Here is a 26,121-nt window from a genome sequence, read left to right on the forward strand (position 1 = left end):
GATATTACTTACCCTGTTTAGAATTCAACAGTGGTTAGGATGATGCCAGACACCTGGTCAGTACTCACCAACTATTTAGCTGGTATTAATGTTTTTATCATTATCAATTATCTTCATTATTCTCTGTGTGTGTGCTTATGATGTCTGCCCATGTATTAGCGAATAATTTAATCCCCATAACTACTCCATTGTGGGAGGGATTGTATGTCCATTTGGCAGAAATGATGACAAAGAAAGATTAAGAAATTGGTCCAAGGTGACGGTTACCAAACGGAGAAGACTAAGCATAAATTCAATGGAAAAATAACTAAAAATATAGAGGACTTAACCATGACCCCTGTCTCCTCACAAGTATTTTAAGGAGTTATTTAAATAAGAAAGAGACAAAGATCCCTTGAGAAGAACTAAGCACACACTGAGAAGAAAAAAAAAAAAAACAATGAATTTAAATACACGTGGATACAACAATTTACTCTTAATGCTTTGATAAAATCTCAAGTGTGGTTCTGGCATGAATTTATATGCATTAATCTAAGAATTTAGATTTTAGTTTTTAAAGGATTATCTTTAAATTCCTAGATTAATACACATGAGAATTACTTACTTAAAGAGCCTAACATTCACAAGTATGAATTCCCATGTTAAGATTGAAAACAATTTAGTGCTTGTCTTCTACCACCCAAAGCATTTCTCTAAGAGCTAAAACATACTCTTTAAAAAGAGTGGCATATAGCACCATATTAGAGAATCCAAATATGTCATATCCCATTGCAAGATCCTGCAAAGCAGGTAAATCACTTTCACTATCTAGGGTTATAAGTTCTATTGAATTCTAGAAAACTGGGCCATAGTTACCTTTCCCCCCAGCTTTAGCTATATTTAAGTATTTGCAACCATCAAAAACACACGTAGGTCCTCAGTGAGTGGTTATATTTAGAAAACACAGATCAACATTTGCAAGAACACATCTTGATAAATTTACAACTAATGTTAATACAAAAGATAGAGAATAATTAGTCTCCTACCTTGGGCTTCTCCTTGTTCACTCTTGTCAAACAGCCTCATTAATCGATCACAGAGAATTCTATTATCAACTTGTAGAGGTGCTGAAAGAACATATTTATGATGACTTACTCATCAGTTAATTCATAAATATGCAAATTGAATTACAAAAATAAATTATTAGTGATTGTAGCTCTTTAGTTATTCTATAGGTCATAGACAAATTTTATTCAACATGCTGCCTTCCTCTGAAATTTAAAAAAAAAAAAAAACCTTTTCTAAATCAATGATAACTGGAAAAATGACTTTCAAATGTAAGTTGCAATGTATTCATAATAGAATACTTCTTCTCAAAAACAATGATCTAATATTCAGTGGATTATGACATACACTACACAAAAATCATTTCAGAACAAACCATTATGATTTGTCAAATCATACAACAGAATATTTATGCAAAATGAATGAGTGTCTTCCACTACCTACTCTCTGCATCTCCTATTTTTTACTGCATACATGTAAGAAACAACAAACTTAAGTGGCATTAGGTGGCCTTAAATTCTTTTATATACGTTATTGCAATGTAAGAGCAAATATACATGCTACTAAGTTCTTTTGTGAATTTAAAGTAACAAGGTTATGTCATTAAAAATTGGAAACCAGCCAACCAACCAAACTTATAAACAAAAAACATGTGATCAAAAAAACCACAGTTCTGGAAAAGGGTTTAAAGAATCTTTCTAGGTAGATCTGCTACTGGATAGAACCAAACATAAATTATGCAAATTTGGATGACCACCCCAGTCTTAGAATATACATATATACATCAAACATGGCTCCCCTTCCTCTAAGAGGCAAGTGAACTAGCTAAACTGTGTTGTACTCTTACAGAGGTAGTTTTTAAAAAGCCAACATATTTCTCCTACTTCGTACTTTGGACTCCATGGGTGAGCCAACTCTGAGGATGGTAGTTAATTCTGCAATTCACATCTGAAACTCCAGCAGCAAGTGTTCTAGAAGAGCCTTGAAGGGTTTTCACTGTCCAAGTGAGAACTTCCTGAAAATTCTAGGTCTTCCCTTTCCGTCCATCCCTATGATCTTTGGAACATCAGTGTTGGAAAGAAGTTCACTGTAGCCTGTGCTCACGGACTTGGGATGACTATTCAGTAAAGCCCAGGCTGCTGGAGCCAGATAGAATGTCTGAAAGTGTAACATAAAAAGGTCTTTGAAGTCAGCTTCTGCTCACAGAAACCTGCAGATGATTTTCTCAAGGATTGGTTGACCTACAAATATTCTTTTCCTGCCAAGAGCCTGCACAAACTTCCTACCACCCCAACATCTGGGGGGAAGGAAGGGAACCATCCCCAGAAGACATTTTACAGGTTGCACTTTAGGGAAGCATTGCCTGGAACTTGACTGATCTATGGCACATAAAAGAATCTTCTTTGGAAGTTAACAAAAAACAATAGCAGATGCCTAGATGGGGAAATTTCTGCAGACGTAATAAAAACTTCCCTATAAGGACTATGCAATCTTGACAGACCAATGAGAGTCACAGAAAAGAATAAATGAACATGCATTTTGCATGTCAAAGCCAACAGATAGACAAAAGGTAAATGGGATTAGTACAGAGACACCATCCTTAAAAAGAGGCAAACCTACATCTAAATCCTAGCTCCACCACTTACCAGCTCCGTAATCTTGGGGAAACTTCTTAGAGTCTTTGAGCTTTAATCTCCTGGCCCCAAAAACGGGACGGAAGTGAGGGTTAAGAAGATAACACACATACAGCACATTGCTTCATGCCTGGCATATAGTGGGGATTCAGCAAAGGGCAGCCACTCCCATTTCCTTGTTTGTTAACTACTTCATAATTTTTCAATAGTTTAGGTTCTGTCATTCTGAACTAGTATTTTTGTTTTCATTATGAAGTAATGAAGTATAGACAGCTTCTGGGGTGTCCTATGAAGGGAATCTGAGCAAGAGGTTCTAGTTTTTTTTGGTAGGCAGACCTGCTGAGAAACCCCTTCAGTGGTGCTCCAAGAGGAACCTGGAGAGTCAAATGGGTTACATAAGACAGAAACTGAAGGCAAGAGACCATCCCCTTCAAACTCAAATTCAACTATTTGAATCAATCCAGGTACTTTCCCCTTAGATGTTTTCCTCAAAGGGAAAAGTGGGAAAAGCCAGCAGGACCAAGGCAACTCCTGAGGGGAAAGAGAACAGATAGTGCCAAAGATGGGGATCTGATCTCCATTCCATGTTTGCCAGATGTCTGTGACCTTAAGAAAAACTACTAAATCTTTCTCAGTATGTTTCTTCATCTTAAAAATAGAAATAATGACAGCTCCTTTAGATGGCTTTGCATTGTCTGGCCAGAGTGGCTATGTCCAGCTTAAGACACCATGAGCACACTCAGGAAGTAATAATAACACATGTATACAGAAACCTCGCCATGTTTGGGATATTATGCTTAGCACTTTCCATTCATTTCTTCATTTATGCATTCACTCAACAAGGACATCTCAAGTCAACATTTACTCTGTGCCAATCACTGTGCTAAGCCTTAAAAATTCATTAGCGAGCAAAGTAAGTAGACTTTCTTCCCTCTTTGTGTTCAACAGATGGTTTAAAGGAGAGAAACACATTTTTTCCACAGGTAAACTCACTAATAAATAGTGAGTGGTCATCATGATGAATTTGATAAGATAGACAGGGAAACTTCACTTTGATTAGTCAAGGGAGTGGAGAATTGAGATGTAAGCTCAGAAGAGAGTACAGTGGCCAGTAAGGTGGCTGTCCCAGCACCTGTGAGGGTTCAGTGTCCAGAAAGAGCTCCATGCATCTAAGGAACAAAAAGTGAGTTCAATGTGGCCAGAGCACGGTGAGCAAGTGCAGTGGACCTGAGATGAATAAGGACAGTAGGCTGGTGTTTACCCTGAAAGCAACAGGCAACAATAAGAGGGCTTCAGTGAGGGATGAGCAAGATGCCATGTGGACAATAGGTTAAAACAAAGGAAGAGTGGATGTGGACAAAAGCAATCCAACAATTCCAGGCAGGAGCTTGTGTTCACTTGAGACTGAGTTAGAACAGAATTAAAGTGGTCATTATGGAGAACGCATTTAGTATGTCAAATCCATGGGCCTCAACACTCCATAATTCATAATATAATATGAATTAATTAGTTATTACTAAATACAACAGGTGATGGTTAACTTGATGTGTCAACTTAGTTGGGCTGCAGTAACTAGTCGTTTGGTCAAACATCAGTCTAGATGCTACTGTGAAGGTATTTTTTAGATGTGACGGACATTTACATTCATACACTTTAAGCAAAGCAAATCACTCTACACATAATGTGGGTGGGTCTCAGCCAATCAGTTGAAAGCAAGAGAGAAAATGCAGGTTTCCCAAAGAAGTGATTCTCCTCAACACTACAACATAGAAATTATACTGCACTTCCAGTCTACTGCCCTGTGAAATTCACTCTCAGGACTGCATATCAGTGCTTGCCTGAATTTCACTCAAACTTCACCTGAATCTCCACCCCACAAGCCTTAGTCCTATAGATAGACTTGCCAGTCCTCACAATCATATGAACAATCACATAGATTTCTTAAAATAATTCTCTCCCTTTCTGTCTGTCTGTCTCTCTTTGCATATATAAATATTGTACATGGATTATGTACATTTATATTATACATGTATTATGTAATATGTAGGGACAGAAAGAGAGACTATTTATTGGTTTTGGGTTCTGTTTCTTTGGAAAACACTGACTGATCCACAAGCTAGAATTACTTATATCAAATCATATCCAAATGATAAAATAATAAAAAGTTGGGCAGCTATGTACTAGATGCCTCGTAGCGACACTCAGATCTATATTCCATATTAAGTAAAATGTATTGACCAATAACCAAGAACCAATTGTCCATTATTTTTAATCTTTGCTAAATAAAAAGTTAACATAACATTATCCTTCCAGGATCTACTGTTAAAAACTTAAATTAAATTGTAGAGGTGCCTGTGTGACTGTTGATTAAGCATCTGACCTTTGATTTGAGCTCAGGTTATGATCTCAGGGTCACGAGATCAACCCCCATGTCCAGATGTATGCTCAGTGGGGAGTCTGCTTGAGTTTCTTTCTTTCCCTCTTCCCTTGCCCCTTCCCCTCAACTCACCCCCCTCCCAAATAAATAATTAAATCTTTAAAAAAATTTTAAAAAATAAAGTGATGGTGGTGGTGGTGGTTATTGACCCTGAAAAAGAGTCATAAATTCTGTCTAACCCTGAAGGTATTTTTTAGATGTGACTGACTTTTACCTAAATGTTACCTAACTCATGTGTCTTTACATTTCACTTTCAGGAAGCACAAGTGAGCAATCACTTACTCTTCATAAGTGATTAATTACAATTACAATTTATTACAGTCCTTGATTTCTTGTACATCTACTTCTTTGTGTAGGTGTTCTCAAATCCCTCTTTCATCTACGTTTGAATGCTTTGACCATATGCATTTACATTTCTATTATAAGCTGCTTCAAACTATTTTGGAAGCAAGTAGAGTACAAATTATAAACAGTTTTGCCACATCTACTGTGAGAATGAAAACCATTCTCAACAGAGTGTTGACATTCCAGAAAGTGTCAACATCACTCTGAAGGGACACTTTATTGTGAAGGGTCCCAGAGGTACCCCCAAAAGGGACTTCAATCACATCGATGTAGAATTCAGTCTCCTTGGAAAGAAATAGAAGAGGCTCTGAGTTGACAATAGATAGGAAACAGCAAAGAACTGGCTACTGTCCACACTATCTGTAATCATGCACAGAACATGGTCAAGGGTGTGGTCTGGGTTTCGATTCCAAGATTAGGTCTGTGAATGCCCACCTCCCCACCAACATTGTTATTTAGGAGAACAGTTCTCTTGTCAAAATCCAAAATTTCTTGGGTGAAAAATACATCCCCAGGGTCTTGGATGAGACCAGGTGTTGCTTATTCAGTAACTCAGGAAAGATGAGTTAATTTTTGAAGAAAATGACACTGAGCTGGTGTCACATTCTGCTGCTTTGATTCAGTAAGCCGCCACAGTTAAAAACAAGCATGACAGAAAATCTGGGGATGGGGTCAGTGTTTCCGAAAAGGACTAATCCGGCACGCTGATGAATAAGATCTAAGTTGTCCAGCTACAAAAACCACAAGATGCCGGATGATTTTTCAGACTTCTCTGTGGTATCTTAAAGCTGTATTGATTTGAGAAAAAAGAAACAAATTATAGACAAATAAATATGAGAACAAGTGGAACCAGGATGGACATAGATGGGGCAAACACACAAAACTCTGTGTGTTGTGCCTTTGCTCAGGGGCCGAACCCCGCCCTGTTATGTCCCTGCATGGTCTCTAGCTCTGTGCCACAGAGGACGTGGAAGGCAATCTTGTGTTCATTAACACCGTCTACCCCCCTACCTAAGATAGATGCACAGGCTTGAATACCCAGCAAAAAGAAAAATAAATTATCATCAATTGCAGGCGTAAAACTGGATATAAAAACAACTGCCCACTCTGAAACGTGGGACGCAAAGTGAACTCCAGGCACTGGGCCATCACTGTAGACTAGGGAAGAGTGACACACAGTATTTTATTTTATGAACCTTGTCTGTCCGTGGTTAGAGCCGTTCCTCATTCATGTATCACTGAACATCTTATTAAGCCAGCTTTAGTCCTTACATTACAAAAACTCCACCAAATACAACTATATATTGTGATCTCCAAGAAGTTAAAGCAGACCTCAAGAAGAATCCAGTTCACATTCCTCTCCAGAAAGTGTCGGGATTGTCTTTCATCCCCCTGTGTGTTGGGCAAATAAAAGGTTGAGGTTTTTCCAGTTTTCAGTTCACCTCGATTTGAGTTACTAGTAAAAACTGTCCTCAGATCAAGTTCTTGCCTTTTCCTGTGCATACGTCTTTTGATGATATCCGTGGATTCTGTGTCATCTAAAAAGCGGTGTAGTTACTAAAAACCATCTTTTAAAATCATTCCTGCACCATACTTGAGCCCCTCTCTCTCTAAGGATTTACCCTAAAATGTTCAGATTCAGTGACTGGTGCCCACGGGTCTTCTGAACTGTTATTTTACAGCTGCAACTAGACTCAAGGTTATAGAAGAGAAAATCACCAGATCACTTCACTGCTGTGGTTCAGAACCCAGGCAGCAGTTCCATGCCCTGCCTTTGATGAAAGGCATCAGGAGTCACAGTGCACAGAAACTTCTTCTTCTTTTTTTTTTTTAAGATTTTATTTATTTATTTGACAGACAGAGATCACAAGTAGGCAGAGAGGCAGGCAGAGAGAGAGGAGGGGAAGCAGACTCCCTGCTGAGCAGAGAGAGAGCCCGATGCGGGGCTCGATCCCAGGACTCTGGGATCACGACCTGAGCTGAAGGCAGAGGCTTTAACCCACTGAGCTACCCAGGTGCCCAGAAACTTCTTAGGCTAGATGCATTTTGTGCTGCTTTGAAGAATGCTCATTTTAAACTCAAAGACCAGAGATGGCATTTGTGAAGTGATGATGGTCCTCATATGCATAACATGGGCCTTATAATGACACCAAACTGCTTCCGGCAGCATCAAAAGAAAGCACATTCCTACTTCTTCTCTCTGACCAGCTGGCTGTCCTTGATCAAAAATTACCTTCGCTGCCCATCATGTTGTGAGTGGTTAAAACTTACCATTTAAATTGTAAGCCGCAAAATCTAAACGGAACTGCATGTGTGATCTTTGTCACCTCATTTTCATGAATGGAAAAGAATATTCTGACACAAAAATTACATACTTAATTCTAGCTCACCCTCTCCGCTGACCTCCATCCCACACTGCCTTGGGTTGATTTCCTCATCCATCAGTGGGTCAAAGTAATTTCTGCTGTATTCATTTCCTGTGGAAAGTACATGAAGTAAGGGTCAGTGATTATTAGAAGCACATGAACCAAAATGTTAATTTTGAAATCGACACCAGCACAGAAGGGCCATTTTAGCTACTTTATAAGCTTAATTTTTGTACAAGTCCTTCCAGGCCTCCCTTTTTTGTAATTATCATCTTGCAAAAGGTCAGAAAAGGTAATTCAAGAAACAAGTTCATGCTATCTTTCGGTTGCTAAAAAATTAATGAGAAAATGACCAAATGTAGACTTTGGAATAATAAGAATAATGATAATAAAAACTTAAGCAAAATTATGTTTAGGATACACTCAAGAAATGGACATTGTTGGATTATAATGATGTTTAGGGTTTACTGATCATTCTGTTTACCTGCTTGTATAGCCACTCCCCAAGTCTGCTGTGTTGTTGTTTTCAGAATTCTGTCATTGATTTCATAGCGTCTTAATTAAGAGAAACTATAACAAAATTTCCATATTGACAGTTGAAGATAAAGAAAGAGAGAAAGTGAAAAGAAAGAAAGAGAAAGAAGGAAGGAAGGGAGGAAAAGAGGGTAGGAGACAGAGAAAAAGAAAAGAAAGTAAGGGGTCTTTTTGCTTGGTCAACTTAAGTTACAGGAACTGAAGGTACAAATGATATAGTCAGAAATTTTGTTCAATACACATCAACAATCTCAACAAATAATCCAAAAATCCCCACTTTACATTTCTCACTCATTTGTCTTGATAATCAAACTGTAGCGTCGAAGGGGACTTTGTAATAGCGAAAAGGGACTGTTATCAATTTTTCAAATCTAGTTTCATACTTCCTGCAGACTGAGATGTATACGTCTGTTGCTAGCAATTTCCATTCGGTAAAATATAAGCTACTCTGATGATAATTCAAGTTGCCTCCAACACTGCAGGAGAAATAAAGCATCATCGACCAAAAACAATGAGGTTCCAAGTACTGTTCACAGGAAAGGGTTAACAAATACCAGGTATACTGTAATCCTCCATCGTATATTTGATTTAGGATCAAAAATAATCCAAACAGCGGCTCCTTTTCCAAGACTAAATGGAATTTTGATATGAACCGAGGTTTAATTTATATTTCTGGACTGGCACATTTTTGCTGTCAGTCTCTGTTCTATCAATGTAGTAAGTACAAGAACTGAAAATCTGCTTTTCCTTGAGGTCTCAATAAAGAAAAAAATAAATGAGTTTCATTTTTGTTACTCTATCTGTCAACAACTACTAGGCTGGTATGAATCTTGGCAGTATGTAATCAAAGTCTTATGTACTGCAATAACACAGTCATTCTACCTCATTCATGTAATTGTTTTTGTGTTTTTCCCCCTCTACCACAAAGCACTGTGGTACCCGAAGCACACGCTTCCATATGCTAGCAAAATAATTCGCCTCTATTAAAGCAAAAGTGACAGTGTATTTCTTATGATTATCACCCACCCGCAGCAGCCAACCGTGGGGACCCAGATCCTGCAATCACCCCCGTTCCAATACGACTCGATTCTTTGTCTAACGGAAACGACTTCGTGAATAATATCAGCTTCATCAAGACCTTGGAGAAAGCCGCAGAGTGCAGTCGCTTTTAACCAAAAGTCTGGGGAAGTTTATCTGGTCTGTAAGTTCTTAAACCCTTTTCAACCCTGCTGTCAGTTGAGAAAGGAGGGTCCTGCCCAGCTGCCCAAGGAGGCCTGCACGCAAGGAGCCTCCAGACCCCCAAGTCTCCCCTCGGGGGTTCCGTGCTTCTGTGCGCAACCGGGAGATGCGCCCCTTGAAGGTCTACGTATGGTTTCAACGTCTATGCAAATCGTTCCTCCCACATTCAGGCCAGGTTGAGGCATACATGAAAGTTATAAACGCCACTCCTGCAGTGACTTATGCTGTGTTTCGCATTTCAGGATACGGCAAATAACATTTTATAGGTAAAGGCTTATGAGGAGGCAATCCATGGATTCCCTTTAAGCATCCCTAAATTCTGCATTATGTCATTATCACATCATATTATATTACAATCATATACCATATTACATTCATATATTTTGTATAATTAATATATTTTTATAATTAATTTATTTTATATAATTCATTTATTTTAACAAGTTATATATCTTCCACTATATTTCACATCATGTTGAGCATTGTTTTACATATACAATATTATACTTATTTTCTGTCTCCCCCACCAAAAAACATTTTTTTTAACTAAAACAGAAAAAAAAAATTTTTTTTTTTTTTAACTAACCTTAAAGTGCTCCATGAGGACAGTGACAGTATCTCTTTCTTTACTGCAGACCCCTCAGGGGCTAGAAGCGTGCCTGGCGCACAGAAATACTCATAATATCTGAATTCATTTGCTAAAAAAACCTCTCTTGGAAACCTACAGCAGTACCTAAATTCTTCCCTTGACCCAATGTTCTATCCTGATTAAATGAGCAACTCCGGAATGGAATACTATGCAGCCATCAAAAGAAATGAAATCTTGCCATTTGCAACAACATGGATGGAACTAGAGCGTATCATGCTTAGCGAAATAAGTCAAGCAGAGAAAGACAACTATCATATGATCTCCCTGATATGAGGAAGTGGTGATGCAACATGGGGGCTTAAGTGGGTAGAAGAAGAATCAATGAAACAAGATGGAATTGGGAGGGAGACAAACCATAAGTGACTCTTAATCTCACAAAACAAACTGAGGGTTGCTGGGGGGAGGGGGATTGGGAGAAGGGTGGGATTATGGACATTGGGGAGGGTATGTGCATGGTGAGTGCTGTGAAGTGTGTAAACCTGGTGATTCACAGACCTGTACCCCTGGGGATAAAAATATATGTTTATAAAAAATAAAAAATTTAAAAAAAATAAATAAAAAATAAATGAGCAACTCCCCCCCCCCCACACACACACTTCATTCATCTCTTCCTTTCTGTTCCCCGTCCCCTCTATCTTTCCCTTCAACATCCGCTGCCCTTTTCTTTTTTAACTGAGTGCTTTCTAGGAACCAAACACTGTGTCTGGATTCTAAAAACAAACCAACGAAATACGGTATCCCTGACTTCAGAGCACCGTGAGCTCCAAGAACAAGGAAGGCAGACATGCGCAGTCGGGTTAAGATTTCCTACCGTGGTAAAGGGGCGGGGGGGGGGGGGCTCTCGGGGCACACAGCAGGAGCTTCCGGCCCCTCCTGGGGACTTTCAGAGAAGACTCTCTGGAGAAACTACCATCCGAAGTAAATTTTGAAGCTTCCTCAGTAGTCCCAGAATTGAGTTTAACTTACGGGTTTTTGTTTTGTTTAGAATTTATTTATTTATTTTTTTTTATTTATTTGAGAGAGAGAAAGAGAGACAAAGGAGCAAAGGAAGGGGGAGGGAGAAGGACAAGCCGTCTCGGTGCTGAGCTTGGAACCAGAGGTGGGTCTCGGACTCACCACCCTGAGATCATGACCTGGGCGGAAATCAAGAGTCAAGTGCTTAACCGACTGAGCCACCCAGACACCCCCAACTCATGTTTTTGTTCAAATTATTATTAGCGTGTGGTACAGTGTCACTTTATGCTGTATGATGTTTCATATCTATTCACTTGACCAATATTTAGTGGGTGCCTATTATGTAAATAGGTCAGTAAAATAAAACGCTCAAAAATGCTTCCCTTCACAGAGCTTGCATTCTAGGAATGGAAGAATAAAAGCAAATGAATATCTGGGCACTTGGGTGGTTCATTCGGTTAAGTGTCTGCCTTTGACTCAGGTCATGATCCTGGGGTTCTGGGATCCAGTCCCCCACGGAGCTCCTTGCTTAGCAGGGAGCCTGCTTGACATTCTTTCTTTTCCTCTTCCTATGACCGTCCGCCTCAACTCACCCTCTCTCTCTCTCTCCCAAATAAATAAATAAACACACACACACACACACACACACACAGATTCTGTGCCATCTAAAATACATATACATATATATAAACATATATATATGTATATATATTTCCCCTTGCTTGTGCTGGTTATTGAATACATAAATAAAATCTTTTTTAAAAAAGCAAATGAGGGGCGCCTGGGTGGCTCAGTGGGTTAAGCCTCTGCCTTCTGCTCAGGTCGTGATCCCAGGGTCCTGGGATCGAGCCCCGCATGAGGCTCTCTGCTCAGCAGGGAGCCTGCTTCCTCCCCTCTCTCTGCCTGCCTCTCTGCCTACTTGTGATCTCTGTCTGTCAAATAAATAAATAAAATCTTTAAAAAAAAGCAAATGAATGTTTACACTTTATAGCTTTTTTTATAGTGATTAGTGACATGGGAAAAAATAAGAGCCAGATAAGGATGATTATGCCCCCCAAGGAGGAGCAGGTGTCACGTTCCTTGCATAAGCCTTTGTTTCAAACTAAGAATGACAACTCAGTATTAAATAACTATACTCTCAAGACTATGGAGATAGTGAATCCATAATGTTTATAATAATTATAATTACTTATCAATTATATATAGTTATAAATCATACTTATAATTCATTATTTATAACATTACAATTTTGCCAATTTCTTGCTATAACATAATTCAGCCTATGAGTCAGGTAAGAACCTACTCTTAAATATCAAAACAATTCCTCCTTTTTACTGGCATAAACCGATGCCCTCATAAACCAATAACCTAAATACAATAAGCAGAGTTTAAGACAGTGAAGCACATGGAGTTGAGTATAAATTTGGAAACAGCAGACCTCATCTAAGCACTAGCTCCTCTGCTCATGTTTCATTGAATAGTATCAGGATTTAATAGAGTGGGATGGTTTCAGAATAGGGTGTCTATTACCAGAAGGTAGGTTACTAATAGGATAAATTTCTGAAAGTGCCGTAATCATTCAGAATATGCTTTTGGATATATCTACAATCATCTCACAGGAAAATTAATAGACCCACTGAGAAATTCAAAGTAGGGCATTTAGCAATGTACATACAACAGATATTAATTTGGCTGGTATTTAACTGTTTGTTATATTCAGATGAATAACCTGACGATCGCATACGCAAATATATATACATTAACACATGGCTCTCCATTGACGCAACTGGATGTGATACATAAATTTATAAATCAATACACTCTTCTTGTCCATACTATAATGAGTCTATTTTTGTTTTCTGCTTCCTGGAATTAGCTGTTCAATGTTTAGAATCTGCCTCAGTTCTAATGCGTTGCTCCTGCTGCTTTTGACTGAACGGGGGGAGGAAAGCCCATGTACTCGCCTCGGCCCTTCCACACATATCAGGTTTTCCTATCATTTAACTCAGAGCAGCACAGAATGTAATCAGGGCTTTTACTTAAATTACACCGTACATGAACTTTGGTCAGGAAATCTCCAGTGTGCACCCATGCAGTTCCTCAAGGGCTGTGAGAGCGAGAACGAAATTGCCCACCAGAGGAAGGTTAGTGTGAATCATGGAAGTGTCTTGGCTCAACGAGGCAATCACTTCCTTTCAAATCAGCTAGGTTAGCTCCAGAGGAAGAAAATCTGAATGCATCTGTCTGTTCCTTGGGAGACTTTTATGGACTTCGTTCTTGTCCTTTTCCTGTGAATTCACCTGCTTCCGCTCAGCCTTTTATCACCAATCATCATGTTATCTGTAATATGCTATAAATTAGATACGTTAAACACAAGGCTTGCATGTAAACTAAGTAACTAACTAAACAATTTACATTCTGTGATTGTAGCCATACACCAACATTTGACAAACTAGAATATTCTCCTGAACAGTATTCCTCTTAAAGGCACGAAGCCTCTGTAACTATAATTAAATTTGATTCCCATGAACTTTATGAATAAATTTGAGAAAACTTCCTAAGTTCCCCTCTTTGAAAATCCAGTGTGAAGAACTTCGATTTAAATGTCCACAAGGCCCGATGTCTGAAACATAAATGTAGAAATCAGAGGCTGTAATGGGATGTAGCAAGGGGAATCTATATTGGACTCAAACACGCTCTGCCATACCAAATCAACCCAAATACTATTTTATAAAGTTGATGTACAAACACATTTTAAATTAAAGACAACTAAAGGTGCAAGAGTACTTCTTACAATGATAAAGGATAGTAATGTTAAATCAAAGTCCTCAATAACTAAACAGAAAAACAAAACCCAAATAAACATCAAAAAAAGAAAACCTAATGACAAAAACTCAAAGTATGACTCAGACATTCACTACCAAGCTTATCATTCAACATTCTTAGAAATCTTGGCCAAAGCAGTTAGAAAAAATATAAGGGGGTTGGAGGGGTGAGCTAAGATTATTGAAAATAATTATATTTTGTATAAATTACTATTTGAAGATAATGAGCTTCTCTACCATGAAAACATCAGATTTATCCAAAAAACTTTAAGAACAAAGAATATATTATTGGCATAATTTCCTGAAAATAACCAGATAATCATTAAGAATCATTAACTTTTCAGGGCACTGGGTGGCTCAGTCAGTTGAGCATGTGCTTTCAGCTCAGGTCATGATCTCGGGGTACTGGGATTGAGCCCTGCCTCAGGAAACCTGTTTCTACCTCTGTCCCTCCCCTCTGCTTGTGCTTTCCCCCTCTCTAATAAATAAATAAAATCTTTTAAAAAAAGAATCATTAACTTTTCTAAATATGAATAATGAATATAGAAAACCAACACCCATAAAAAGGCTCCAGACAGTTCTCAAAAATTAATTCATTTATTTTAGATTTTTCATAGGAATCCATAGATGCTCATCCAGAATATTCATCTTATTCAGAAATTCAAACGAAAAGACACGGATGTTTTTAACATCAGAGCTAAAAACAGCAAACAGATACCATTTCCTTTTTCTTCTTTATAGAAAGGCTACCTGTGACAATTGCTTGGCTGGGGACATTATATTCCAGAGCTGGTGGCCTGCTGGACAAATTAGCTTTCTCCACTGTGTATTCTCATTTCCTTTCCAAATCTTGTGGGTATCTGAGATATCAGTGATTTGAAAATCTAAATAGGGTAACAGTTGAAGTTTGCTAACAAGTACTAATTAATTGAGCCATATTCATTCTTCCCCTAAGGCCCTCCCTTGTGGTAAATTATGAGGCATCTTAACTTTCAAACCACTGGAGTGTTGTTGAGGCATCATGGGCTCTTCTGGACCTCAAATCCTCAGAGTTAAACCAAGTCCCTAAGGAGCTAACTTCTAAACAGGAAGATCTTCCTGTTACTTAAGTAATGGTGATAATTCAAAGGTTAAGTATAAATATATTATTTTTTTTAACACACGTTGAAAAGTCCTTCCAAAAATACCAAAGTAGGTTTTCGTTTTTTCTAGTTTGAAGCCTAGCAATATTACTCTACATGGAAATCAATCAATGCATATCGTGTGTAATACCACCTTCAAATTACAATATACCTAAAACTAGACATCAGTCACCCTCTAATCTTTTTCATTATGCCTTCATTCATTTAACAATACATCTTCCTCCTGGATCTAGGATTACTTGTACAAATGCACTGTATTTAAGGCTTCATTTGGGTAGTAATTTTTTTATCACACTAGAGCACACTTCAGTATGGAACCAATCAATATCATGGATTGTTAGATTTCATTTAGACAATCTTAATAATCCTTGCTCTAAAAATATCGGTAATCTAAAGACATCTACACTTTATCTCATAAAACAAAAGGTTCAAGACTTCCCCAAGGTTTTGATTTTGTTTTGTTTTGTTTTAAGATTTTATTTATTTATTTGAGAGAGAGAGAGTGAGAGAGAGCACACACAAGGAGAGTGGCAGAGGGAGAGGAAGAAGCAGGCTTCCCTACTGAGCAAGGAGCCCATTTCGGGGATTAATCCCTGGATCCTGAGATCATGACCTGAGAAGAAGGCAGACGCTTAACCACCTGTGCCACCGAGGCGCACCACCTCCCTCCCTGGTTTTTAATGAGATTTTCGGTCAATTAATCTGAAGAAGACTAAGGAAAATCATATTTTCTGTTAAAATCTCTTTAATAGAAAATAAAATTGATCTGAAAGAAACGCTAAATGGAATTACTTGGAAATTAAGTTTATACTAAAAGCATCAAATACTAAAGTCATGAAAAACTTTCAAGTAAAATTGTTCTTAAAATGGAAATGCAACCATTGAACTCTGGTCAACATGATGACCTGATGCATGATGCAAAGCTTGAAATTTATATGAAATTTCATCAATATGGGGCTCCTGGGTGGCTCAGTGGGTTAAAGCCTCTGCCTTCAGTTCAGGTCATGATCTCAGAGCCCTAGGATCGAGTCCTGTATCAGACTCTCTGCTCAGCAGGGAGCCTGCTTCCCTTCCTCCCTCTCTGCCTGCCTCTCTGCCTCCTTGTGATCTCTGTCAAATAAATAAATAAAATCTTTAAAAAATTTTTTTTCATCGATATAGTGTAACTTCTTATTCTGGTAGGAAAATATGTCTTTCAAAATTTCACCAGGGACACCCGGGTGGCTCAGTCAGTTAAGCATTTGACTCTTGATTTTGACTGAAGTCTCGATCTCGGAGTAATGAGATCGAACCCCATGCTGGGCTCCATGCTCAGTGCAGAGGCTGCTTGAGATTCTCTCTTTATCCCTCTCCTCCACTATCTCTCTCTTCCCCCAACTCAAAATAAATAAATGAATCTTTTAAAAAAAAAAACTAAAAAATAAAATTTCACCAAATATTTCAGAGGATGTGGGTAAACAATCCAGTAACATGTCCAACTGCTAACACATTGCATTGATAACGTATCAGAAAACATTGCTCTCTCAATTTTACTATGTACTTGTTTACAGTAGGAAAATAATTGGACTTCTGTTATATCAACTATGTGGTATCCAGTCTAGCATTTCTATGATTCTAAGATTCTTAACCATAATTTTCACGACTGTGTAGATTCCTGTGCTCACATTTTTATTTTAAAACTATATAAATTTCACTGGTATAAACATAAATCCAGTGGTTTAAATCAGTGAACTGGAGAAACAAGACAATATCTCCCAAAGTTAAAATTATTCTTTTTTTTTTTTTAATTTTTTATTTTTTATAAACATATATTTTTATCCCCAGGGGTACAGGTCTGTGAATCACCAGGTTTACACACTTCACAGCACTCACCAAATCACATACCCTCCCCAATGTCCATAATCCCACCCCCTTCTCCCAAACCCCCTCCCCCCGGCAACCCTCAGTTTGTTTTGTGAGATTAAGAGTCACTTATGGTTTGTCTCCCTCCCAATCCCATCTTGTTTCATTTATTCTTCTTCTACCCACTTAAGCCTCCATGTTGCATCACCACTTCCTCATATCAGGGAGATCATATGATAGTTGTCTTTCTCTGCTTGACTTATTTCGCTAAGCATGATACGCTCTAGTTCCATCCATGTTGTTGCAAATGGCAAGATTTCATTTCTTTTGATGGCTGCATAGTATTCCATTGTGTATATATACCACATCTTCTTGATCCATTCATCTGTTGATGGACATCTAGGTTCTTTCCATAGTTTGGCTATTGTGGACATTGCTGCTATAAACATTCGGGTGCATGTGTCCCTTTGGATCACTACATTTGTATCTTTAGGGTAAATACCCAATAGTGCAATTGCTGGGTCATAGGGCAGTTCTATTTTCAACATTTTGAGGAACCTCCATGCTGTTTTCCAGAGTGGCTGCACCAGCTTGCATTCCCACCAACAGTGTAGGAGGGTTCCCCTTTCTCCGCATCCTCGCCAGCATCTGTCATTTCCTGACTTGTTGATTTTAGCCATTCTGACTGGTGTGAGGTGATATCTCATTGTGGTTTTGATTTGTATTTCCCTGATGCCGAGTGATATGGAGCACTTTTTCATGTGTCTGTTCGCCATCTGGATGTCTTCTTTGCAGAAATGTCTGTTCATGTCTTCTGCCCATTTCTTGATTGGATTATTTGTTCTTTGGGTGTTGAGTTTGCTAAGTTCTTTATAGATTCTGGACACTAGTCCTTTATCTGATATGTCGTTTGCAAATATCTTCTCCCATTCTGTCAGTTGTCTTTTGATTTTGTTAACTGTTTCCTTTGCTGTGCAAAAGCTTTTGATCTTGATGAAATCCCAGTAGTTCATTTTTTCCCTTGCTTCCCTTGCTTTTGCATTGTTCCTAGGAAGATGTTGCTGCGGCAGAGGTCGAAGAGGTTGCTGCCCGTGTTCTCCTCAAGGATTTTGATGGATTCCTTTCGTACATTGAGGTCCTTCATCCATTTTGAGTCTATTTTTGTGTGTGGTGTAAGGAAATGGTCCAATTTCATTTTTCTGCATGTGGCTGTCCAATTTTCCCAGCACCATTTATTGAAAAGGCTGTCTTTTTTCCATTGGACATTCTTTCCTGCTTTGTCGAAGATTAGTTGACCATAGATTTGAGGGTCTATTTCTGGGCTCTCTATTCTGTTCCATTGATCTATGTGTCTGTTTTTGTGCCAGTACCATGCTGTCTTGATGATGACAGCTTTGTAATAGAGCTTGAAGTCCGGAATTGTGATGCCACCAACGTTGGCTTTCTTTTTCAATATCCCTTTGGCTATTCGAGGTCTTTTCTGGTTCCATATAAATTTTAGAATTATTTGTTCCATTTCTTTGAAAAAGATGGATGGTACTTTGATAGGAATTGCATTAAATGTGTAGATTGCTTTAGGTAGCATAGACATTTTCACAATATTTATTCTTCCAATCCAGGAGCATGGAACATTTTTCCATTTCTTTGTGTCTTCCTCAATTTCTTTCATGAGTACTTTATAGTTTTCTGAGTATAGATTCTGTGTCTCTTTGGTTAGGTTTATTCCTAGGTATCTTATGGTTTGGGATGCAATTGTAAATGGGATTGACTCCTTAATATCTCTTTCTTCTGTCTTGCTGTTGGTGTAGAGAAATGCAACTGATTTCTGTGCATTGATTTTATATCCTGACACTTTACTGAATTCCTGTATAAGTTCTAGCAGTTTTGGAGTGGAGTCTTTTGGGTTTTCCACATATAGTATCATATCATCTGCGAAGAGTGATAATTTGACTTCTTCTTTGCCGATTTGGATGCCTTTAATTTCCTTTTGTTGTCTGATTGCTGAGGCTAGGACCTCTAGTACGATGTTGAATAGCAGTGGTGATCATGGACATCCCTGCGTGTTCCTGACCTTAGCGGAAAAGCTTTCAGTTTTTCTCCATTGAGAATGATATTTGCGGTGGGTTTTTCATAGATGGCTTTGATGATATTGAGGTATGTGCCCTCTATCCCTACACTTTGAAGAGTTTTGATCAGGAAGGGATGTTGTACTTTGTCAAATGCTTTTTCAGCATCTATTGAGAGTATCATATGGTTCTTGTTCTTTCTTTTATTGATGTGTTGTATCACATTGACTGATTTGCGGATGTTGAACCAACCTTGCAGCCCTGGAATAAATCCCACTTGGTCGTGGTGAATAATCTTTTTAATGTACTGTTGAATCCTATTGGCTAGTATTTTGTTGAGTATTTTCGCATCTGTGTTCATCAAGGATATCGGTCTATAGCTCTCTTTTTTGGTGGGATCCTTGTCTGGTTTTGGGATCAAGGTGATGCTGGCCTCATAAAATGAGTTTGGAAGCTTTCCTTCCATTTCTATTTTTTGGAACAGTTTCAGGAGAATAGGAATTAGTTCTTCTTTAAATGTTTGGTAGAATTTCCCCGGGAAGCCGTCTGGCCCTGGGCTTTTGTTTGTTTGGAGATTTTTAATGACTGTTTCAATCTCCTTACTGGTTATGGGTCTGTTCAGGCTTTCTATTTGTTCCTGGTTCAGTTGTGGTAGTTTATATGTTTCTAGGAATGCATCCATTTCTTCCAGATTTTCAAATTTGTTGGCGTAGAGTTGCTCATAGTATGTTCTTATAATAGTTTGTATTTCTTTGGTGTTAGTTGTGATCTCTCCTCTTTCATTCATGATTTTATTTATTTGGGTCCTTTCTCTTTTCTTTTTGATAAGTCTGGCCAGGGGTTTATCAATTTTATTAATTCTTTCAAAGAACCAGCTCCTAGTTTCGTTGATTTGTTCTATTGTTTTTTTGGTTTCTATTTCATTGATTTCTGCTCTGATCTTTATGATTTCTCTTCTCCTGCTGGGCTTAGGGTTTCCTTCTTGTTCTTTCTCCAGCTCCTTTAGGTGTAGGGTTAGGTTGTGTACCTGAGACCTTTCTTGTTTCTTGAGAAAGGCTTGTACCGCTATATATTTTCCTCTCAGGACTGCCTTTGTTGTGTCCCACAGATTTTGAACCGTTGTATTTTCATTATCATTTGTTTCCATGATTTTTTTCAATTCTTCTTTAATTTCCCGGTTGACCCATTCATTCTTTAGAAGGATACTGTTTAGTCTCCATGTATTTGGGTTCTTTCCAAACTTCCTTTTGTGGTTGAGTTCTAGCTTTAGAGCATTGTGGTCTGAAAATATGCAGGGAATGATCCCAATCTTTTGATACCGGTTGAGTCCTGATTTAGGACCGAGGATGTGATCTATTCTGGAGAATGTTCCATGTGCACTAGAGAAGAATGTGTATTCTGTTGCTTTGGGATGAAATATTCTGAATATATCTGTGATGTCCATCTGGTCCAGTGTGTCGTTTAAGGCCTTTATTTCCTTGCTGATCTTTTGCTTGGATGACCTGTCCATTTCAGTGAGGGGAGTGTTAAAGTCCCCTACTATTATTGTATTATTGTTGATGTGTTTCTTTGATTTTGTTATTAATTGGTTTATATAGTTGGCTGCTCCCACATTGGGGGCATAGATATTTAAAATTGTTAAATCTTCTTGTTGGACAGACCCTTTGAGTATGATATAGTGTCCTTCCTCATCTCTTATTATAGTCTTTGGCTTAAAATCTAATTGATCTGATATAAGGATTGCCACTCCTGCTTTCTTCTGATGTCCATTAGCATGGTAAATTCTTTTCCACCCCCTCACTTTAAATCTGGAGGTGTCTTCGGGCTTAAAATGTGTTTCTTGGAGGCAACATATAGATGGGTTTTTTTTTTTATCCATTCTGATACCCTGTGTCTTTTGACAGGGGCATTTAGCCCATTCACATTCAGGGTAACTATTGAGAGATATGAATTTAGTGCCATTGTATTGCCTGTAAGGTGGCTGTTACTGTATATGGTCTCTGTTCCTTTCTGATCTACCACTTGTAGGCTCTCTCTTTGCTTAGAGGACCCCTTTCAAGATTTCCTGTAGAGCTGGTTTGGTATTTGCAAATTCTTTCAGTTGTAGTTTGTCCTGGAAGCTTTTAATCTCTCCTTCTATTTTCCATGATAGCCTAGCTGGATATAGTATTCTTGGCTGCATGTTTTTCTCGTTTAGTGCTCTGAAAATATCATGCCAGCTCTTTCTGGCCTGCCAGGTCTCTGTGGATAAAGTCAGCTGCCAATCTAATATTTTTACCATTGTATGTTACAGACTTCTTTTCCCGGGCTGCTTTCAGGATTTTCTCTTTGTCACTGAGACTTGTAAATTTTACTATTAGGTGACGGGGTGTGGGCCTATTCTTATTGATTTTGAGGGGCATTCTCTGAACCTCCTGAATTTTGATGCTCGTTCCCTTTGCCATATTGGGGAAATTCTCCCCAATAATTCTCTCCAGTATACCTTCTGCTCCCCTCTCACTTTCTTCTTCTTCTGGAATCCCAATTATTCTAATGTTGTTTCGTCTTATGGTGTCACTTATCTCTCGAATTCTCCCCTCGTGGTCCAGTAGCTGTTTGTCCCTCTTTTGCTCAGCTTCTTTATTCTCTGTCATTTGGTCTTCTATATCACTAATTCTTTCTTCTGCCTCATTTATCCTAGCAGTTAGAGCCTCCATTTTTGATTGCACCTCATTAATAGCTTTTTTGATTTCACCTTGGTTAGATTTTAGTTCTTTTATTTCTCCAGAAAGGGCTTTTATATCTCTCGAGAGGGTTTCTCTAATATCTTCCATGCCTTTTTCGAGCCCGGCTAGAACCTTGAGAATTGTCATTCTGAACTCTAGATCTGACATATTACCGATGTCTGTATTGATTAGGTCCCTAGCCTTCGGTACTGCCTCTTGTTCTTTTTTTTGTGTTGAATTTTTACGTCTTGTCATTTTGTCCAGATAAGAGTAAATGAAGGGGCAAGTAAAATACTAAAAGGGTGGCAACAACCCCAGGAAAATATGCTTTAACCAAATTAGAAGAGATCCAAAATCGTGAGTGGGGAGAAAGGGGATAAAAAGAGGTTCAAAAAGGAAGAAAGAAAAAAAAAAACAAAAAGAAAAGAAAAAGAAAAAAAAAAGAAAAGAAAAGAATTTTTATAAAAAGAAAACACCTAAGAAAAATGTAAAAAAAAAAAAAATATATATATATATATATTAGATAAACTAGTAAAAAATCGTTAAAAAAGAAAAAGGTAACAGTTAAAAAAAAAATTTTACCCGAAGGCGAGAAAAAAAAAATGAAAAAGAAAAAATTAAATTAACTGCAAGACTAAAAAAAATCACAGGAAAAAAGCCATGAGTTCCGTGTTTGGCTTTCTCCTCCTCTGGAATTCTGCTGCTCTCCTTGGTATTGAAACCGCACTCCTTGGTAGGTGAACTTGCTCTCGGCTGGATTTCTTATTGATCTTCTGGGGGAGGGGCCTGGTGTAGTGATTCTCAAGTGTCTTTGCCCCAGGCGGAATTACACCGCCCTTACCCGGGGCCGGGGTGAGTAATCCGCTCGGGTTTGCTTTCAGGAGCTTTTGTTCCCTGAGCGCTTTCTGTAGAGTTCCAGAGGACGGGAATACAAATGGCGGCCTCCTGGTCTCCGGCCCGGAGGAGCCGAGAGCCCAGGGCCGCACTCCTCAGTGCGCCCTCAGAGAACAGCGCCCAGTTACTCCCGTCTGCCTGACCTCCGGCCGCGCTCCGAGCTCACCGAGCCTGTGACCGGTTCAAGGTAACACGGAGCTGCGAGCTTACTGTCGGCTCTGTCTCTGTAGCCGGCTTTCCCGTTCCAATACCCGCAAGCTCTGCGACACTCAGACACCCCCGATCCTTCTGTGACCCTGCGGGACCTGAGGCCACGCTGACCCCGCGTGGGCTTCGCCCCGGTTTAGCCTCTGGAGCGATGTCCCTCAGCGGAACAGACTTTTAAAAGTCCTGATTTTGTGCGCGGTTGCTCCGCCGCTTGCCGGGAGCCGGCCCCTCCCCCCGGGGTCTATCTTCCCGTCGCTTTGGATTCACTTCTCCGCCGGTCCTACCTTTCAGAAAGTGGTTGTTTTTCTGTTTCCAGAATTGCTGTTCTTCTTCTCTTCGATCTGCCGATGGATTTTCAGGTGTTTGCAATCTTTAGATAAGCTATCTAGCTGATCTCCGGCTAGCTGAAGCAGTCTCAGCTTGCTACTTCTCCGCCATCTTGACTCCTCCTCAAGTTAAAATTATTCTTTAAAAAATCTTATTCCAACTAACTATGTATGAAAGAGTTTTAAAATATTATTTTACAAACAAAGTCACCTATTAGGGATTTTGCTAACATCAACTTGAAAAGAATATAGAAAATAATTGTGCTTAATGGCTGGGAAAGTGTTACCCATGGTTCCATTTTAGCATTAACAAGTAGGAAAAGACAACACAAATAGACATTCTGCTGATTTCCTGACCAAATCTGTCTGATTAACTGGAAATAGACATTTATCTCTGAGAAGACAATAAATTAAACTTATCTAATTCTATTGAAATTCTCAAAACTCAAACATCTGTCTTAAACGCTCTTTTCTCAACTAGACAAACATTGTTCTAGAGCTCTGTTACTCCATTAAAAAAAAAAAGTACAGGAAAGTAATCTTAAGTTGATTTATGTTGATTTCTATAAACTGACTAAATATTTCATCTTTTGTATATCTCTATATTTTTTTAATCTCAGAAGGAAGGATACTTTCCTGAGTGCTTATTTTAGCCTTTGAAGTCAACGAAAGAAATTCAAATCACTTAGGAACCAAATAGTATCTACAGACACAAATCCAGGTCAATTCAATAAATCTAAAAGCAAATGGTTTTCCTGTATATATCTTTTATCTTAATAACAGGTGAAATGTCCGAAAGCAAAAAATATACATATTTATATTTTATGTATATATATATATATATAATTTATAAATAAAATATAATAAAATATATAAAAATAAATATATTTATTTATATATAAATATTATATTCATATTTATTTATAAATAAATATATAAATATGTTTATATATATTAAATATATTAATTTGTTTATTTATAAATAAATATAAATAAATAAATAAATAAAATATATTATTTATATATATATATAAAATATATATAAATAATATATTTTTAAATGTTCTTATAAATTTCATAGCACACTTGTTTCCCATCTTAAGGGAAAACAGCTATAAGTGAGAGAGACCTAAACAGTTTTATACAATATAAACTCTCAAATAATCTAGGCTATGGGGGCACATGGGTAGCTCAGTTGATTAAGCAACCAACTCTTGATTTCAGCTCAGGTCATGATCTCAATGTCATGAGACTGAGGCCTGAGTTGGGCTCCCTCTGAGCGTAGAGCCGGCTTAAGATTCTCTCTCTACATCTCCCTCTTCCCTACCTACATGTGCATGTTCTCTCTCTCTCTAAAAATAAAATAAAACATGTGCATGTTCTCTCTCTCTCTAAAAATAAAATAAAACATGTGCATGTTCTCTCTCTCTCTCTAAAAATAAAATAAAATAATCCAGGCTATGTGCACTATGGGGAAAAACAATTCTCATCACATATGTGCTCAGATTATTTGAATTATGCACTTAACACATATACTTATATGTTATTTTTAAAAAATTTTTGTATAAGTGTCTCTTTAATGGCCACAGCAATCTGAAATTAGATTTAGGGTTACATTTATAACCTTAATCCAGGACTTTTTCCAGTTTAGGCACAACTATTGTAGGTTTCCTACCCTTACTTCAATCTACCCCTTATTTCTTCAGGAAGGATCTAAGGCCTTAGATCACATATGCTCCAAAGAATTCCCCTCAGTATCTTTGGAACATTGACCATTGTCTTTCTCCACTGCTCAGGCTTCAGCTTTGCTGCTGTTACATAAAAACATGTAAACATTTTTATGCTAACAAAGGTGCTCTTCAAACAATATTTATCATGAGATCAGTGATGGCAACTCCATTCCATGAAGCCACAGGAAAACCACTTCCTCTCCATTCCAGGACTGCTGATGGGGCCACTTCAGTGCTGCTGGGACCACTGTTGCCTCCAATACTAATTTCTGCTAGTACCTCTTACAGGCCATGTCATCTTCTCACCAACATCTTCTCTGGATCTTCTCAAACCTTGGACTCGCACTCATAACCATCCCACGTCGCACTAACAATGTCAAGTGAAGGGATATACACCATCTTTGCTAACGTGATACTCCTCCATATCATACAAATCAGCAGGTGGAGACACTGAGATCCCCAACAACTGATAGAGATCTCAATTTTTATTCCAAGCCCCTTTCCCAAAAACCCAGGAATAAATGCCTGGGGATTAGATCATGGGACAACATGATTGACAAACACTGTACTGTGATCAAAATTACCCTTCCTCTCTGGCCTTGAGCTATTGGCATGACATCAAGTTTGTGTGCCTGCCTGTCTCTTTCCTTAGAATTAACCTTTTCCTAGAGGTCATCTTACTTTTTTCTTAAATGGAAATGCAACAGATGATTCAGTCAAATGGCAGCTGAAAATAGTTTAGCAAAGTTTGAATTTAAGATGGAATTTCATTGATATAGCCTAACTACTTAATCTGATTGCCAGAAAGTTTTTTTTTTTAATTTTCACCCAATATTTAAAGAAAACCAGGTTTAAAAAAAAAAAAAAAAGTTCTGTCCAACTGCTAAGATACTGGCCATATCACTAACATATCAGAAAACCTAAATTTCCGTATCAGCTTTTTAAATAAAAAGCTATCTTCATTATAGACTCCTTCAAACCACAAATCCTCACACATGCTTATTCTGAGGTTGAACATATTTGAATCAACTAAACTGGGATCCTACTCACACACACACACATATACACACACACATACACACTTCTATTTCAATCCATACTTCCAGAATCACCCAATTTAAGAAATGCTATGTATAAAATAGATGTAAAATACCTCTGAGAGTACCAGATTAACCTGGATTA

General features: G+C 38.2%; 1 protein-coding gene across 1 annotated transcript in view; it reads right to left on the reverse strand.

The window, feature by feature from the left end:
- Positions 1-26,121, reverse strand: part of LOC101675906 — a gene marked incomplete at its 5' end in the record, with an annotated part of 303,240 nt that overhangs the window by 270,827 nt on the left and 6,292 nt on the right. The window contains 2 exons of the mRNA XM_004753752.2: positions 1,026-1,094; positions 7,851-7,937. Coding sequence (XP_004753809.2) covers positions 1,026-1,094; positions 7,851-7,937 — 156 coding nt within the window. The remainder of the gene's footprint in view (positions 1-1,025; positions 1,095-7,850; positions 7,938-26,121) is intronic.

This window comes from Mustela putorius, unplaced genomic scaffold (genome assembly GCF_011764305.1).
Source record: "Mustela putorius furo isolate JIRA1106 unplaced genomic scaffold, ASM1176430v1.1 tig00003870_pilon_pilon_pilon, whole genome shotgun sequence".
Taxonomy (NCBI): Eukaryota; Metazoa; Chordata; class Mammalia; order Carnivora; family Mustelidae; genus Mustela; species Mustela putorius.